The sequence below is a fragment of the Nerophis lumbriciformis genome, linkage group LG01 (assembly GCF_033978685.3).
Source record: "Nerophis lumbriciformis linkage group LG01, RoL_Nlum_v2.1, whole genome shotgun sequence".
Taxonomy (NCBI): Eukaryota; Metazoa; Chordata; class Actinopteri; order Syngnathiformes; family Syngnathidae; genus Nerophis; species Nerophis lumbriciformis.
This window is the reverse complement of record NC_084548.2, coordinates 47708476-47725051: the sequence shown is the minus strand read 5'-3', so window position 1 is coordinate 47725051 and position 16576 is coordinate 47708476. Positions and strand designations below refer to the sequence as shown.

The following is a 16576-nucleotide window of genomic DNA, read 5'->3' as shown; positions in this document are numbered from 1 at the left end:
CACTGATCTAGACAAGAAATATACAATTAACAATATACATTTGGTAAACATCTTTAGGATTTTCAAAAATAAATCATTTTATTAGAGGTCTTTTGCGCTCCTGTTGTGTTGCCATCAGGCCTGAGAAAATAATCCACCTGCTGTTGTCAATCCTCCAGTTATCATTTGCCTGAAGCAACTGCTATCCTAAAAGATGCCAATGGCCAACGGGGAGTAGGGCTGATAGCATGCCTTTCGCCCCCCTGCTTGTTCCAAAAATATCTCCCATGCACTTTGAGGCGTTTTAATTTTAGACTACACATGAAGAGCAAAGCAACTTTAGCTGCAGTTAGGGGCTTGCCAGTTTGCTCTGTCTGGTGTCGCTGTTCTGACATTCGTTTTGCCTCCTTTGATCAAATTTGATTTGAGAGCACAAATATGTCCAACAATCGAGATACAGAGGATCTCAATGAGGAGGACCTTGATGAGGATGAACTCCTGGCTATGCTTTCACCCGAGGAGCTTCAAGAGCTCGAGAGTGAAATGGATGTTATCATTGCGCCAGATGAGAGCGTTCCAGTTGGACAGAGGCAGAAGGACCAGACGGAAAAGCCTCCGACTGGAAGTTTTGACCACAGGTCGTTGGTTGGCTACCTTTACTTGGAAAAAGAGTCCACACGTATGCTTGAGGAAGAAAGAGTGCCTGCTACTCTGCTGCCCAGTGAGGTAAGAGAGCAGATTCACACAGATTTAGAAACAATATCATAATGGATGTAGTTCTGATATATGGTCTCATTGCTTGTCTAAATCAGAGAACTTTGGAGAAGGAGGCAGAAGAGAAAGAAAAAGGAAACATTGTGGAAGATGGGCCCGATGAAGTGATTGAGAAGGTAATTGAGGAGAAAGTCGTAGATAGTACGGGAGGAGTAGAAATAATAAAAGAAGTGATTGAGGAAACTGTTGAAGAGTTTAAAGAGAGCAATGAAACAGACACAGAGATCCATAAGAAAGACGATGAAGTAGAGTTAAAGCCAGCTGTGAACGAGAATAAAGATGAAAGTACGGAACCGCGGGCTGACAGGGACACAGAAAAGGAAACAGAAAGCCACAAAGATGCAACAACAGAAGTTAAAGAGGGAAGTAAAACGACAGACACTTTGCCTCCCATCAAGCTCCGAGACGATGCAAAGATGAATGAATCCATGGATAAACCCCAGCAGAAAGAAGAGAAAAAAATTAATAAATTGAAAATTCCCAACCTGGCACTGAACAATATCAAAATGACGTCACGGCCTTCCGGAAATGAGACAAACTTGGAGTCGACGCTTGACAAGATCCGCAACAACAACCCCTCTGTCACTGAGGTGAACCTCAACAACATAGAAAACATTCCCAAAGAGATGCTCCTGGACTATGTCAACGCCTTGAAGAAGAACAAATATGTGAAAACCTTCAGCATCGCAAACACTGGTGTCGATGAAAACATTGCGTACAACCTGGCCAACATGCTCCGCGAGAACCGCAGCATCACCACTCTGAACATGGAGTCCAACTTCATAACAGGAAAGGGAATTGTGGCCATCATACGTTGCCTCCAATTTAATGAAACCCTCACTGAACTAAGATTTCACAACCAAAGGCACATGCTGGGCCACCATGCTGAGACGGAGATCTCACGTCTGCTCAAGGCCAACAACACCCTCCTGAAGATGGGGTACCATTTTGAACTGCCAGGGCCAAGGATGGTGGTGACTAATCTCTTGACCAGAAACCTGGACCGCCAAAGGCAGATTAGAAAGGAGGATCAGAAGCAACAGCAACTTAAGGAGCAGAGGGACGTCATGAAGATGTATGAGAGTAGTCTAAACCTGCCTCCAGGTTTACTGGAGATGCTGGGGTATATACCACCTCTAGAACTCTTGCAGAAGCATGGGTTTGTCACAACACCAACAGCAACAACAACACCAACACCAAAACCAACACCAAAATCAACACCAAAACTAACACCAAAACCAAAAGAACTGAACACCATCCCTCCTGTGGAAGAAGAGCCGGAGCCCAAGAAGCAGCTTAAACGCAACAGCATTCCCAAACAATCCAGTGCTGAACCCCAAAACCCACTGAGGGATGTCCAGCTAAAAAGAACTCCCAAGAAACGCAACCATTTTCTAGAGTTAGATCGAAGGGATGCCAGCAGATCAGATAGAGAAAGTTTCCAACTGAGGAAGACTCCCAAAGTAAAGGACGCAGGCACACAAGGGATGTCGGATGAAAAAGCAAACCTGAGCGATGTGATAAAGACGTTGAAACCAGTTTCCCGCAGGCGAGTGCCTCCAAAGGTTGATGAAACCCCACGTGATGCACTGCTCAATGAGATCAAGAAGAGTAACGTGGCTTGTCTTAAATCTGTGAGTATACAACTGTGTTTGGTAATTAATAATCCAAATAAGTCTAGATCAGGGGTCTTCAACATTTTCCAGACCAATCGGCCTCAAACTGACAGAAAGATACAGCGGGGACCTTACCTTAACAATGTATCTTGTACACAATGTTTTTTTAAGTAAAACTGGCCTTTAAAGGATCTTGTTAAACAGTGGTTTCTGAGGTGGAAGGTAGGCTTATCTCTCTTTTGCTTCTGTTTTTTGTTATGTTACAAAACCAAAAAAAATTCAGATCCAAACACTTAGACGTACACTAGCTAGGCTTTGGGCCAAACACGAAGCTCTGTCAGACGTGCTTCATGATTGGTAAAGCAGAGATAAGGCTGGGTCATCCTCATTGGAGGGACAGGTGAGTAGACTGATGCCCTTCTTGAAAGACCTCCTTAGCATGGCTGAATAGGCCCTAATCTCCCATGTAGAAAAGCTGTGCAATTGCGCAAATTTTCAGTTAACACATAGAAGACGCACTCTGGGTGGAGCAACCCTTAAATATAGACGTTCCCAGTCGCATCGGGTTTGCCTGTATCTCCCATCGACGTAAGTATTTTGGCTCCTGCGCACTTCCAAGGTTGCAATAAGCTCATGGTCCCGGGGAACGTGAAACATTATATTGCACTTGCAGTTTGGATGCAGTGTATACCGCACATAATAAAATTATCAGAGACATTTCCAGAAAGCTTATCAAATCTATTCTAATCGCTTCAATTGAGACACCTGGAGACCTCCATTAAGATGAGGATCAGAGGAGCATAACGCCACTTTGAATTAACTATCAAAATACAACATGCACATTGTTGTCTTGTCTGCTAGAGTGGAAAAGAAGAAGAGTGCGACCACAGCGAAAAAGAGGCTAAACGTATCAGTCGTGTTTGGACATTTAGCTGGGAGTAACTATGCCACTACAGACAATACATAGATAATATAGTGTCTATCAACCGATTTCATTCATTCTGTCATAATTAATATCAATTGTGACAGCTGTCAAAGCTCACCCTCAAACATCACGGCAGAATTTTTAACATCACAAATAAAATCAAGGAGGGTTATAACGAGTGAAACCAAGTTTCATCTACGGAATTACATCCAGACGGAAGGAGAGGCTGTTGCATGCACACATTACATCACCATGGCGACACACGTCCACCTGACAAGCAGCTTGGATTGATACAGCCTTTTCAAATTTAAAGTTTTATCTTCTTCATGGATTTCACAACTCCATGTTGCATCGTTTTTTTTTTACGCTTCCCCCCAAAAAAAAAGCCTTCACGGCAAAGTCTGCATCATTAGAAATGAGCCCGTCTTCATACACGACTTTAAGCACTTATCTAAATGACGCAGAGTGAGCGTGTTCGCAGGGAAAATACGAAAAAGAGAAACGTGCGTAACTTCAAGAACACTTAAGCGCAAACGAAAGAATAGGACCCTATATGTGCATTACTGACTGAAAGACGTCCTCTACCTTCATAAATTACATAATGCTATTAATAACATTCTTACCAACCCAAAATTTCCTGATCGACTGAGCATTAGAGATTTTTGTCTACCCAAACATTTGAACGTCAAGGGGTCTATCGCCACACTGTAAACCCAAATAAGTAAGCAGAACAACAAAACAAAAAAAAGTGAGGCAATCAGTTGCCACATATTTTTTGAGTTCATAATGATAAATAAATAAATGGGTTGTACTTGTATAGCGCTTTTCTACCTTCAAGGTACTCAAAGCGCTTTGACACTACTTCCACATTTACCCATTCACACACACATTCACACACTGATGGCGGGAGCTGCCATGCAAGGCGCTAACCAGCAGCCATCAGGAGCAAGGGTGAAGTGTCTTGCTCAGGACACAACGGACATGACGAGGTTGGTACTAGGTGGGGATTGAACCAGGGACCCTGGGGTCGCGCACGGCCATTCTTCCACTGCGCCACGCCGCCCCACTAAACTCAAATATTTGAGTATATGTGATCGTAAATATTTGGAGTTTAAGTTGAATGTACTTTTACATTATAATTGAATTAAACTTACAAATTAAGCAGACTCAAAAATGTTCCTCCTCATGTCTGCTGCCTGAAGAGAAAGTGCAAGCAAATGCTACAAAATAAAAGCACTTCCTCTGTGTGTGTGTGTGTGTGTGTGTGTGTGTGTGTGTGTGTGTGTGTGTATGTGTGTGTGTGTGTGGGTGTAGTAATGTATGTATACATACACACACAGAGTATAATAACAATACAAATCTATAATGCAGTTGATTCATTCTTAATGTATTCTTGATTTGATTTATTGATTTGTTCTTTCAAAATAAGACAAAATTATGTTTAATCCACTGAGTTTTAAGTAACTGTGAGTTAATTATTTTAAGTAGCAGTTACATAATCTGCAAAAAAGTTAATATTAATTAAAAAATAACACGTTTAAAAAACTTAAAAAGAAGGAAAATGTTACTCACACTCAATATTTTTAAGTAAGTACAACTTTTAACAACTTTTTAAGTTTACACTATTTATTCTAATTAATTATTTTGAGCATTCGGGTTTACCAACCCGAATAAGAACAAATATAAAATCCAAAAGCATTTGGATTTTATATTTGTTCTTACTTTACCTATTTAAAAAATCGATATCCCCCGTAAACCAGCCGGCCCTGTGTGACCCCTAAATTAATGCATTAATTTAGGGGCTACACAGGGCCTGCTGGTCTCCTCCAGGTTGCCTCTCAACTCTGCAGTCTTCCAACTGTACAATGAACGTGCTGTCAGTAAGAAAATTACAGTACATATCCCTTTTTTACTTAACTTTACTATTCAATGAATGGCATTTCTCGTAACATTTCTGTATTATTATACCCGTTATAATCTCAGTAAGGTGAGTTACAAAGCGTTTTAACCTTGTTATACCCGTTATAATCTCAGTAATGTGAGTTAAAAAGCATTTTAACCTCGTGGTGACCAGACTTAGTCTTTTCTCCAGACATTTCCCCTTTTTGTAGCACATAAAAAGCATCTCGTTGGCATTTTTTCATGATTCCAGAAACTCAGTCGGCACATACTGTACTACTACTCCTGTTTTGACTTGGGTTTCTCTTTAAAATCTAACATTCCTGCAGTGTCATTGGCAAATCTAAACCAGTGGTTCTTAACCTGGGTTCGATCGAACCCTAGGGGTTCGGTGAGTCGGCTTCAGGGGTTCGGCGGAGGTCAAGACACACCCGACTCATCGTGTAAATAAAAACTTCTCCCTATCGGCGTATTATGGATACCCTCAAACAATGTTCCCTCTAATTTTCCATATGCGTGAGCAAACTCAAAAACTCCTTTCAGTGGAGCACATGTGAGCACACCTGTCCCAAACCTGACTAAATAACAAATTAAATGTTTTATTATTATAATCAAATGACAGCTGTCATTTCCATGAGATTATTTTATAATATAAGTGTTTTGGCCCACTTACAATGACAATAACAAAAAATATTGTTTTTCATGAGCTGTGTACTAGTATTGTATGTCTGGGTGGAAAACGAAGAAAAGGAACAGACTTTGCTGTGGAAATAAATAAATAATTTGATTTTATCATTTATCATTTAAAATGACATGAGAGTGGCACTTGCCAAGGTGAAGCCACGCATATCTGAACTTGTCTCTCAAATGCAACAGCAGAAGTCAGACTGATTTGCAGGTGTGTAATTTGTTGTGAGTTCATGCACTGTGTGGGTTTTGTTCTTTGAACAAAGTGATGTTCATGCATGGTTCATTTTGTGCACCAGTACAAAAACATAACTTTGCCTTGAATTTGAAATTATTATTGTTTTTTTTCACTGAAGAAGGGTTCGGTGAACGCGCATATGAAACTGGTGGGGTTCGGTACCTCCAACACGGTTAAGAACCACTGATCTAAACAGTCTATAGTCATTAGACAATATTTGTTATTTGGTCGGATGTTGAATAGTAAATGAGTTGTTTTATTAATCTCTAAAGCAATAAAACATTCATTTTGTGGAAAAATTAGAATAGAAGTACAAAGTATCACTGTCGTCTGTTGTTTTGCCATTGTTGTGTTGTTAAAGGCCATCGGTAGCATTCGGAAAGTATTCACTATTTCCACATTTTATTATATAAGAGGCTTATTCCATAATGGAATACATTCATTTTGTTCTCAAAACTCTACAGACAAAAACCCGTAATGTGAAAAGTTTGTATTTTTATTTTGCTAATTTATCACAAATAAAAAAATAAATAAAATGTCCATACGTATTCACAGCATTTGCACAATACTTTGTCGATGCACCTTTGGCATCGTATTTAAGTTCAAGTTAAAGTAACAATGATTGTCACACACACACGAGGTGTGGCAAAATGATTATCTGCATTATACCCATCACCCTTGATCACCCCCTGGGAGGTGATTCGATTTTTTTGATTTTTATTAAGGATCCCCATTAGCTGGTTGCCTCAACAACTCACTAGTCTTCCTGGGGTCCACAATTCAATACAATTACAAATAAAAGCATATCATTATAACTACACAATACAGAAACAAAATAAAAGCATCAATAAGAAAACTAGAAAACAATTTACAGTCACAGAATAATAACTACCATATAAATATAACTACACAATATAAAACCAAACAAATCATCAACAAGCAAACTCATTTAAAGACTCAGATAAAATATTACTATCTTTTTAAAAACCTGTTTACTTTCAATGCCGGTAAGAATTTGAGGCAGGTTATTCCAGAGCGATAAAGATCTATAAATAAAAGATTTCCGCAAAGCATTCTTCCTGGGACGAGGGAGTACAAAATGCCCCTCACTGGACGCCCTGGTGTTATGATTACCGTATTTTTCGGAGTATAAGTCGCAGTTTTTTTTCATAGTTTGGCCGGGTTCCAGTGCGATTTATGTTTTTTTCCTTCTTTATTATGCATTTTCGGCAGGTGCGACTTATACTCCGGTGCGACTTATACTCCAAAAAATACGGTATGTATTGTGCTACTGTGAACTATTTGGACCATAAGAAAAGCAGGAGTTTTACTACCGGTTACTGATTTGAGCAATATAAGAGTATTACCTAACAACCTGAGGGGAGAAGTGAGCAGCTGCGGTGGCCGCGCCCGGGAATCATTTTTGGTGATTTAACCCCCATTTCCAACCCTTGATGCTGAGTGTCAAGCAGGGAGGTAATGGGTCCCATTTTTATAATAGTCTTTGGTATGACTCGGCAGGGGTTTGAACTCACAACCTACCGATCTCAGGGCGGACACTCTAACAGACTTGAGGCTGTAATTGCTGCCAAAGATGCATCAACAAAGTAAATGCTGTGAATACTGTACTCCATCCATCCATCCATTTTCTACCGCTTGTCCCTTTCGGAGTCGCGGGGGGGGGGGGGGGGGGGGGTACAACCTGGACAAGTCACCACCACTGTGCTCATGTACAAATATTTTTTTAAATCTTTAATACATTTGCAACATTTGAAAAAATAAAATAAAAATACACTTTTCACATTGTCATTATGGGGTATTTTCTGTACAAGTTTGAAGACAAAAATAAATTTATACCATTTTGGAAAAACAAAATGTGGAACGAGTGAATTGCTGTGAATACTTTCCGGGTGCACGGTATACTAAAGTTGTATTGATGAAAGTTACTCAGAAATAATGCAGACAGCAATGATGTAACTAGTAATGTAAAACATACTACATTTGGAAAGTACAGTAGCCAACATTGGGCAAAGAGCGCAAGACAAATTTCAAGTGCAGCATAGCATTAAAGTTAAAAGCGTTAAATTAAAACCATCTTGATATTAACTGAAACTAAGGAATCTATTTTTGTTGTCATGCGAGTGCCTTTCAAAGTGTGTGAAGGAAACACCAAATGAATGTTGATACATACATTTCTTTGTTATTTGCAGGTGCCGCTCCCTAAAGCCTTGGAATCAAGTGAAACAAGTCTCTTCTGAGCCTGTGATTTTATCATCTTGCATGTTTGTACTGTACTTCAACATACTGCTTTGGAAATGAACTGTACACACAGTGATAGGGAACCACATGTTGATCACCCATTCAACGTATGGTTGTCGTTCCACTGCGGTGTTTGACTAAGCACACTATGTTGGATGTTTTGGATGAAAATGCATCATGGCTCCTGTTATCTGTGCTTCTAAAGAAGAGTATGTGTATTTTAGAGTGCTTTATGCTCATTTTCCACACCTTTTGCTACAGTAAGCTTGAGAGTATTATTATATTTTGTCACCTTCTTACACTAATGGTGTAAGTCAAAAAGATTACTTCAGCCCTTATAAGGTAATGATTTGTCTTAAGTTTGCAATTTCAAAACAATTCCACATTGGACTGTAAATAAATTTGACATATCTCTAAACAAAAATGGCAGCACTCACCCTATGGTTAAAAGGCTGCATACAATTCTGGAGTGAATCTTTTGTAAATCCCCTATTATTAAATTAAAAATGATATGTGATCAAACAAGACTGGCATACAACTGTAACACCAACACAACTACGCTATGTACATAAGAAAAAGAATACAGCATGAATTTAGTCAACTTTATTAATAGCTTTGGATACACCGCGATTGGTGGCTGAAAACGTCCCATAAAACATAAGAGGACATAAAACATATGATAGCATCCATCGAGTCCATCTCTCTGAACTGCCTTCATGCACAAATTGTGTCGCTGTGCAAGTAAGAAAAGTTTAAGGGAACACCAGCTTAAATGTCGTCAGTTAAAAAAAGAACAGATAGAGCGATGAGTCTTTTCCAGATACAGGTTGGTTGATACCATGGGCAACAGATATTGACAAAACAAAAGAGGATATTTCTGTTAAATTCATAATTTTGTCCATCCCTCAAGTCGTTACAAATATAACACACACCAACATCAAACTTATACATATTATGGTAGGATAAAGCGAAAAGTGCCATTCCTTTTCAATTGCATAGCAGCGATCAAAGGCGATGTGCTCAGGCTCGCCTGTGCTTTCAGCACATGGTCACACTGTGTGAACATTTATTCTATTTATATTCCGGATTATAGTGAGAACACATGTCCACCAGAAGCACACTGGTATTGGATCAGTTTTCATATGGTTTCTGGAGTGACAAGATTGACGTTTTGCTGTTAAGAAAAGCTGTGGATTATACTTTTTTTTTTTTTTTTTTACATGGTTCAGAAATAAAAGCTTGATGCATAATGAGAGAGAGCAAGGTAAAGGCATCGGATTTATTTTCAACAAAACACACGTTAGCCTAATAATTGCATTGGAGATGCTTTAGATATTCAACAAAGTGCAATGTCAGCAGGGGGTGTAATGAATGTGGGGACTTTTAAACACGGTCAACATGGGAATGCTGAGTGTTCATGCTAAATACCTTTGGTGCTTTTTGTCTTTCAATTGTTATTTATTCAAAGCACCTGTTCTAGGGAGTGTGTTTATATAAAGGTAGGACGTCTACGCTCTCTAGTCTTAGGGTGAATGACATTGAAGACAGTAACATGTGATGTCGGAACAGACTTCTTTTTGCTAATCTTTCAGTTTGCTCTCAATGAAATCCTGAATCTTGTTAACTTTTTCCTCCTGCTGATCTAGTAGATTCATGATGATGCCCATAGGACTCTTCTTCAACCCGGCGCCTTCCATGGTGTTCTCCAGTCGGTTCTTCATGTTGCGCAGTCTCAGGGAGGCGTGGATGAGGACAACTTCACAGCAACACCGGGAAATAACATATTTTACAGTATATTTAGATCACTGGAAATAAAATGTGACACTGAGAGAGACAAACAGATGCAGGTGTTGGTCTATGAGGCAGATACTGAAAGCATGACATCAGTCGATAAATGTGGTTGTGTCTACATCAACAAACCATAGTGATCTGTAAACACAGGCGGCAGCGGGCTGGCCCCCGGGAAAGTGACCACCCTGCCTCCGCCGCCATGCTAAAGCTTTTGTTGCAACATTCGAAAGTAACCTCCAACTGTCTGAAAACATGTGCAAGTGTTACTGTATGTGCTGTTCTCACTGAGCAGTGAGTCACTCGAAGAGTTTGGAAACTTGTTTAGCCACAAGAAAACCTCAGTTATGCTTGCACGCATGACTCATCGCACCCTTCAATGAGAACACGAATAAGTCAGCGTTGGCAAACTCCACTTTACAAAGAAAAATACTATGTGAAAGTAATTACAAACAATAGACTTGGACTGTACTTTTTTCAATGAACGTAATGGCTACACTAGGGATGTCCCAATCAGGATTTTTATGCTGCTGATTACGATCATCCAATTAGGGCTGGGCGATATGGACGAAAAAGTATAACTCGATATATTTTTACTTAAACTCGATATTCGATATATACCTCGATATATTTTCCGGTGAAAGTATACATATAAAAATATTCATTTTTGAGCGAGATTCACTGAAATTTAACTGAATGACTGTAAACACTTTTATTAACCAGTTAGTCAAGATGGGTATTAACAGCACAGAAAAAAAAAACTGTTTAAGTGGCACAGAATTACATAACGTAAATAAAATTATCTATCGATGATCTTCCTCACTTCGGCATACATTTTTGGCAGCATTTCTCGTGTGAAATATGTCCGTTTTGATTTGGGCTTACATGGTAAACAACCCTAATGAATGTTTTATTCAGATGCATACATTTGTCCAAATGTAGCCAAGTACACGCATTGTGGGTTTCCTGGACGTCGTCTACATCTCTAAAAGAAAAATCTAAAGAAGATAATCTCTCTGCCATCTTCCACTAGTTTTTTTTAATATATAAATCGCCCGCTTGAATATTCCCTCTACTCTTCAACAACTTTCTCGTCGTCATTTGGGATGACTGTTGTAATTTCCCTTCCTGGTTCCATGACCCGCCCTAACTTGCCTCTGATTGGCCTAATCTCAACCAATCGTGACTCTTCATAGTAAACAACCACCCAATCATGGATATTCCTATATGTGCAAGGAGGAAGGGGAGGGGTTTAATAGCCCATAGGCTATTAAATAGGTGAGGGAGTGAGAAGCAGGGGAGAACAAGGAACAAAACAAATAAGCGATGTTTGGTCATTTTAACGTGAAATAAATTATTTCGATATTACGATATTTTCTTAATTCATATCTTGTTTAAAAATATATCGATATATCTTGCAAACTCGATATATCCCCCAGCCCTACATCCAATCATATGTGTTAACTGTAAATTATTCAAATTATGTATGCCGAGTGGTCCATCCATCCATCCATTTTCTACCGCTTATCCCTTTCGGGGTCGCGGGGGGTGCTGGAGCCTATCTCAGCTACAATCGGGCGGAAGGCGGGGTACACCCTGGACAAGTCGCCACCTCCTCGCAGGGCCATAACAGATAAGACAGGCAACATTCATATTCACATTCACACACTAGGGCCAATTTAGTGTTGCCAATCAACCTATCCCCAGGTGCATGTCTTTAGAAGTGGGAGGAAGCCGGAGTACCCAGAGGGAACCCACGCAGTCACGGGGAGACAAACTCAACACAGAAAGATCCCAAGCGCAGGATCGAACCCAGGACCTTCGTATTGTGAGGCAGACGCAGTGGTATTAACATTTTAACAATATCTACACAATTTTTGAACTAATTCCTTATTCTCTTTTATTACATGCAATTGTTTGATTAAAACAAAGTCTATAGTACACAATAACTAAACAAAAACTACTAACTACTATTTATTTAAATACTCATGGTTTTGCCTTCAAAGTCCTCCTGTGTCAAGGGAATCATAGTCTGAGTTTGTAAACATTAACAAAAAAAAGATTTAGAGAAAATAAAAATATTGTCTTAATCACTCTAGTATCGATCATATACTGGTATTTCCCTTGGTATCGACACCACCAATTTATGGATCAATCCGCCTTCCTCTTACATGTCGTGTGTTTATTGACTGTGACAATGCTGACACACCAACAGTTGCTGTTATAGTATCCTCTCTTTGTCTCTTAATTTGTTAATTTACTAATAATAACTGCTTACTTTCTGTTGCAAAGCGATTCCATCGCCACTTTTTAAAGTTTACTAAGCACTAATTTCTTGGTGGTTAGCTTATGTATTATCATGCCTGCGCTTGGGTTGCTCTCAGTATGTAACATGTTTAGCCTTGTCATCCAGTGATGTTGCTACTTGATAATGATACTTTAAATACAGGAAATGCAGTTTATTTGCCATAATAAAGGTGATTATTATTAGCTTAAAGGAGAACGGCACTTTTTTTGGAATTCTGCCTATCGTTCACAATTCTTATGAGAGACAAGAAGACAAAAGGTGTTTTTTTTGCATTCTAACAAGTAAAAATCAGCTCGTTTTAGGTGGCTAGCAATGCAGCTAATGAGAGCCATCAATTCTACCTCTAAACAACTTTAAAAATGCATTAAAAAACCGCCAACAATACTTAATTGACATTTGTAACCTGTATAATAACCAAGCTGTAACGACATTGTTATTGTAAAAGCGAACACTGAGCATTTTCCAACCTAGTAACACATCGGCATGCTTTGATATTAGCCGTAAAAGCTAACTATGGCAAGAGATAAGCTTGTTTCTACGTCAGCACCCGAATCGCATTTAAGTTTGTAACGCACAACACAAAGCATTAGGACACCAATTTGTACTGACTGAAAAACATGAACAATAATATTACAGCATCTGTAAAGCATTAGCCCACATTTCATGTTTTGTTTGTAAACAGCTAGTTCGACAGTGTATGTACTGTAGTTGTAATAACTCGCACGACGTGCTGTGTGTATCATGATCAATATTAAAGTGACTCACTCGATGGACAGTTGTGCGTTTGGTCTAACTGGGCGGGAATTTTTTTTTGGTTTATTTAGGGTAAGCACTCCATTTATGTCGAAAAAGCTTGGCTCTACGTTCAACATTTACTGCGTCAACGTCACCCGACCTCACTTTGTTGGCTTCTGTCTACTCCAACGTTTAACCCTTCCTTCGAGCTCGCTTCTAGAAGCAGCCGTTCATCCTCTGTATATTCAGCTGCAAAAAGATAAGGTTGTAAATCCTCATTTGTCCAAAAATAGTCGTCTTCGCTGTCTGTTACCAAGTTTGTCATGATTAATAAACTATTACGTTTGTTTCCGAAAGTAGGAACACACATTTGTTGCCGGAAGTCCGAAGTGCGCTGCTATGGAAACGGAAATCAATGCCCGGAGGAAATCAGTTCCAGCAAGGCTTAAAATTATCAAAATACAGTAAATATTGAACATAATACATATTGTTATGAACGTGTCTGTTACTACATTATACATAGACTTGCAGTGTGTACATACAATGTTGATGGAGGGTTTTAAAGTTGTTTTAGAGGGCTATGAAGGCTACAACGGTGACTCCCATTAGCTGCATCTTGCAAACATTTTTTTAACCTGCCGGGGATTGTTAATTGCAGCATTTTATACCATTCCCTTTTGTCACCATATCATTAGCACCTAACTGCTGAAGTACTGTATTCTGTTCCTCACACAGCAAAAAGTTAAAAGTTTCACAAAACATCCATTCATCCATTTTATACTGCTTGTCCCTCCCGGGTTTGCTGTGGTGGCTGGAGCCTATCCCAGCTGCATTCGGGCGGAAGGCGCGGTACACCCTGGACAAGTCGCCACCTCATCGCAGGGCCAACACAGACAGACAGACAACATTCACACAGTAGGGTCAACATTGTAGCATAAATAAACTGATTAAAATACATTTCACTTATTAGGGCACAGAATTTATATAACAAAGACTGTCCAAGTGGAACAAAAAAACGCTACAAAACTTCATGTTCAGACTTACGCAGTAAAGGGAAGGTGATTCCGAAGATGAAGACCATGACGCCGCCGCACAGCGACAGCACGAAGTAACTGGCGACCATGACACATATGACAAACAAAGTGGGGTTCTTCCTTTTGAAGTTCTTGATCATTGCTTGATTCTCCCCAGCCCACACTGAACCCATGAACACCAGGATCACCACAGTTCCTCCCAGGAACAAGCCGAAAGGGTTCAGAAATCTGCAAAGAACATCAAGAAATTATATTTTAGTTGTCGACCATATTATTTTATTGGAAAAAAACAATCTGATTAATTATATGCACAATCCAAATCCACTCTTCATTAGGTAAGGATTATTAACACTAAAAGACATTGTAGAATTGTATACTCTATTAGTGATGTTCAAAGCTAGAAATAAAGTTATTTCGAAGGACTTACAAAAAGTTATCCGTGTTCACGTCTGAAGATGAGAATCACAGAAAGCCGAATGACTTTCAACATCCAAGAGCGTGAACAAACTTGAAACAAATGTGCTTGTCTGTTGCTGGTGTGAAAGCATTGAATTCTTTAAAGAAAGACTTAAAAAGTTGAAAGAATATTTTCGAATTTAAAAAGAGTTAAACAAAAAAACAACTGGCATTATTATCAAACTGATTTTTGATGGTTATTGGACGTGTCATTGTGAAAATGCTTAAAGGAAAATTAAAAAGTATGTTGGAGTTTGGGTGTTGGGAACAGTGATGAAGTAATCTAAAATAATTTGTGTTAAAAAAGGGGGCAGATAAAGATAAGAATATTAGGTAACACTTTAGTATGGGGAACATATTCACCATTAATTAGTTGCTTTAATAGAGTAAGAAAGACATAATTTAGAGTTATTTGGACACTAGGGGAACATATAAGGGTTAGGGTTAGGGTTACTAATAAGCAATAATTCTGAGGTTATTGAGGGAACGCTCTTAGTTAATGGCTTACTGGTTGTATAATAAGGCCATGCAGAATAAAGCATTAATAAGTACTTAATAATGACTAATTAAGAGCCAACATGTTACTAATTTGCATGTTAATAAGCAACTATCCATCCATCCATTTTCTACCGTTTATTCCCTTCGGGGTCGCTGGAGCCTATGTCAGCTACAATCGGGCGGAAGGCGGGGTACACCCTGGACAAGTCGCCACCTCATCGCAGGGCCAACACAGATAGACAGACAACATTCACACTCACATTCACACACTAGGGCCAATTTAGTGTTGCCAATCAACCTATCCCCAGGTGCATGTCTTTGGAGGTGGGAGGAAGCCGGAGTACCCGCAGTCACGGGGAGAACATGCAAACTCCACACAGAAAGATCCCGAGCCCGGGATTGAACTCAGGACTACTCAGGACCTTCGTATTGTGAGGCAGACACACTAACCCCTCTTTCACCGTGCTGCCCACAATAAGCAACTAATTCATGGTAAATATGTGTCCCCCATACTAAAGTGTTATCGTATATTATTCTTCAATATGCTCCTTTCTGATCATGGATATGTATAAGAAACAAAAACACAATGAAAGTGTGAATTGTAGGTGGCTTGTATATATGCATTTTCATGAAAGGAATAACAAGAAATTATGATGATTAACATTCTGTGTTTTTTGTAAATAAAATCAATGGGGGGCGGGGGGGGTTCATTTAAAAATGATGTTAATGTGCCCCCTAGTGGCTGTGGCAACACATACTACATAATCAGAATCTAAAATAATAATACAAATATAATTAAATCATGGCAGAGCTCGAATCGTCCTTCTACAAACAATTAGGCTGTCGCATTGAACAATTGAGCTAAATGACAGTTACAGTGTATAATCTGACGTCAGTGTGGAAGTTTGACTCCCAGCATGCGTATAATAACACCACGCACACAAAAAATACATTTACTGTAGTTTTAATGCACTACAATATGAGACATGGGTAGTTAACTGCTGGCACAATAGCCGCTGCAAGAATAGAAAGTGAGTCACGATGGGTGTGGATGGAAAGTATGCAGAGGAGTACTAACCCAACGATGAGGAACACCACCAAGGCCACGGCGAAGTAGTTCGTCTGATAGTACATTAAATTGCTGATTATCCTGTTGTTCCACTTAGAAACGTCCCCAAACTCTGGTTTGGCGAAGCGTTCCATTCCGGGGAAGAAATCCCCCCACGGTCTGAGTGGCGCTAGCTCCATATTGGCCGCCATGACTTCAATGCGTAGCTGGGCACCGACACAGTCACGCAGCACACGCGTCACCCTGCTCGCCTGCTGCTATGTTGCTGTCTGTCCGATCAGCTGATCACGCCCAGCCTACTCTCGCGAGAC

The 16576-nt window shown here is 39.6% G+C and overlaps 2 protein-coding genes across 2 annotated transcripts; one reads left to right on the top strand and one right to left on the bottom strand.

Moving 5' to 3' along the window:
• The first annotated feature begins 343 nt into the window (after window positions 1–343).
• lmod3 (leiomodin 3 (fetal)) lies at window positions 344–9671 on the top strand. Its single transcript, XM_061984865.1, has 3 exons — window positions 344–705; window positions 792–2387; window positions 8329–9671. The coding sequence occupies exons 1-3, from the start codon at window positions 418–420 to the stop codon at window positions 8374–8376; spliced, it is 1932 nt and encodes a 643-aa protein (XP_061840849.1). The 5' UTR covers window positions 344–417; the 3' UTR covers window positions 8377–9671.
• LOC133622308 (PRA1 family protein 3-like) lies at window positions 8966–16535 on the bottom strand. Its single transcript, XM_061984900.1, has 3 exons — window positions 16275–16535; window positions 14253–14470; window positions 8966–10133 (listed from the first exon to the last, which is right to left on the bottom strand). The coding sequence occupies exons 1-3, from the start codon at window positions 16454–16456 to the stop codon at window positions 9958–9960; spliced, it is 576 nt and encodes a 191-aa protein (XP_061840884.1). The 5' UTR covers window positions 16457–16535; the 3' UTR covers window positions 8966–9957.
• Window positions 16536–16576: the final 41 nt, after the last annotated feature.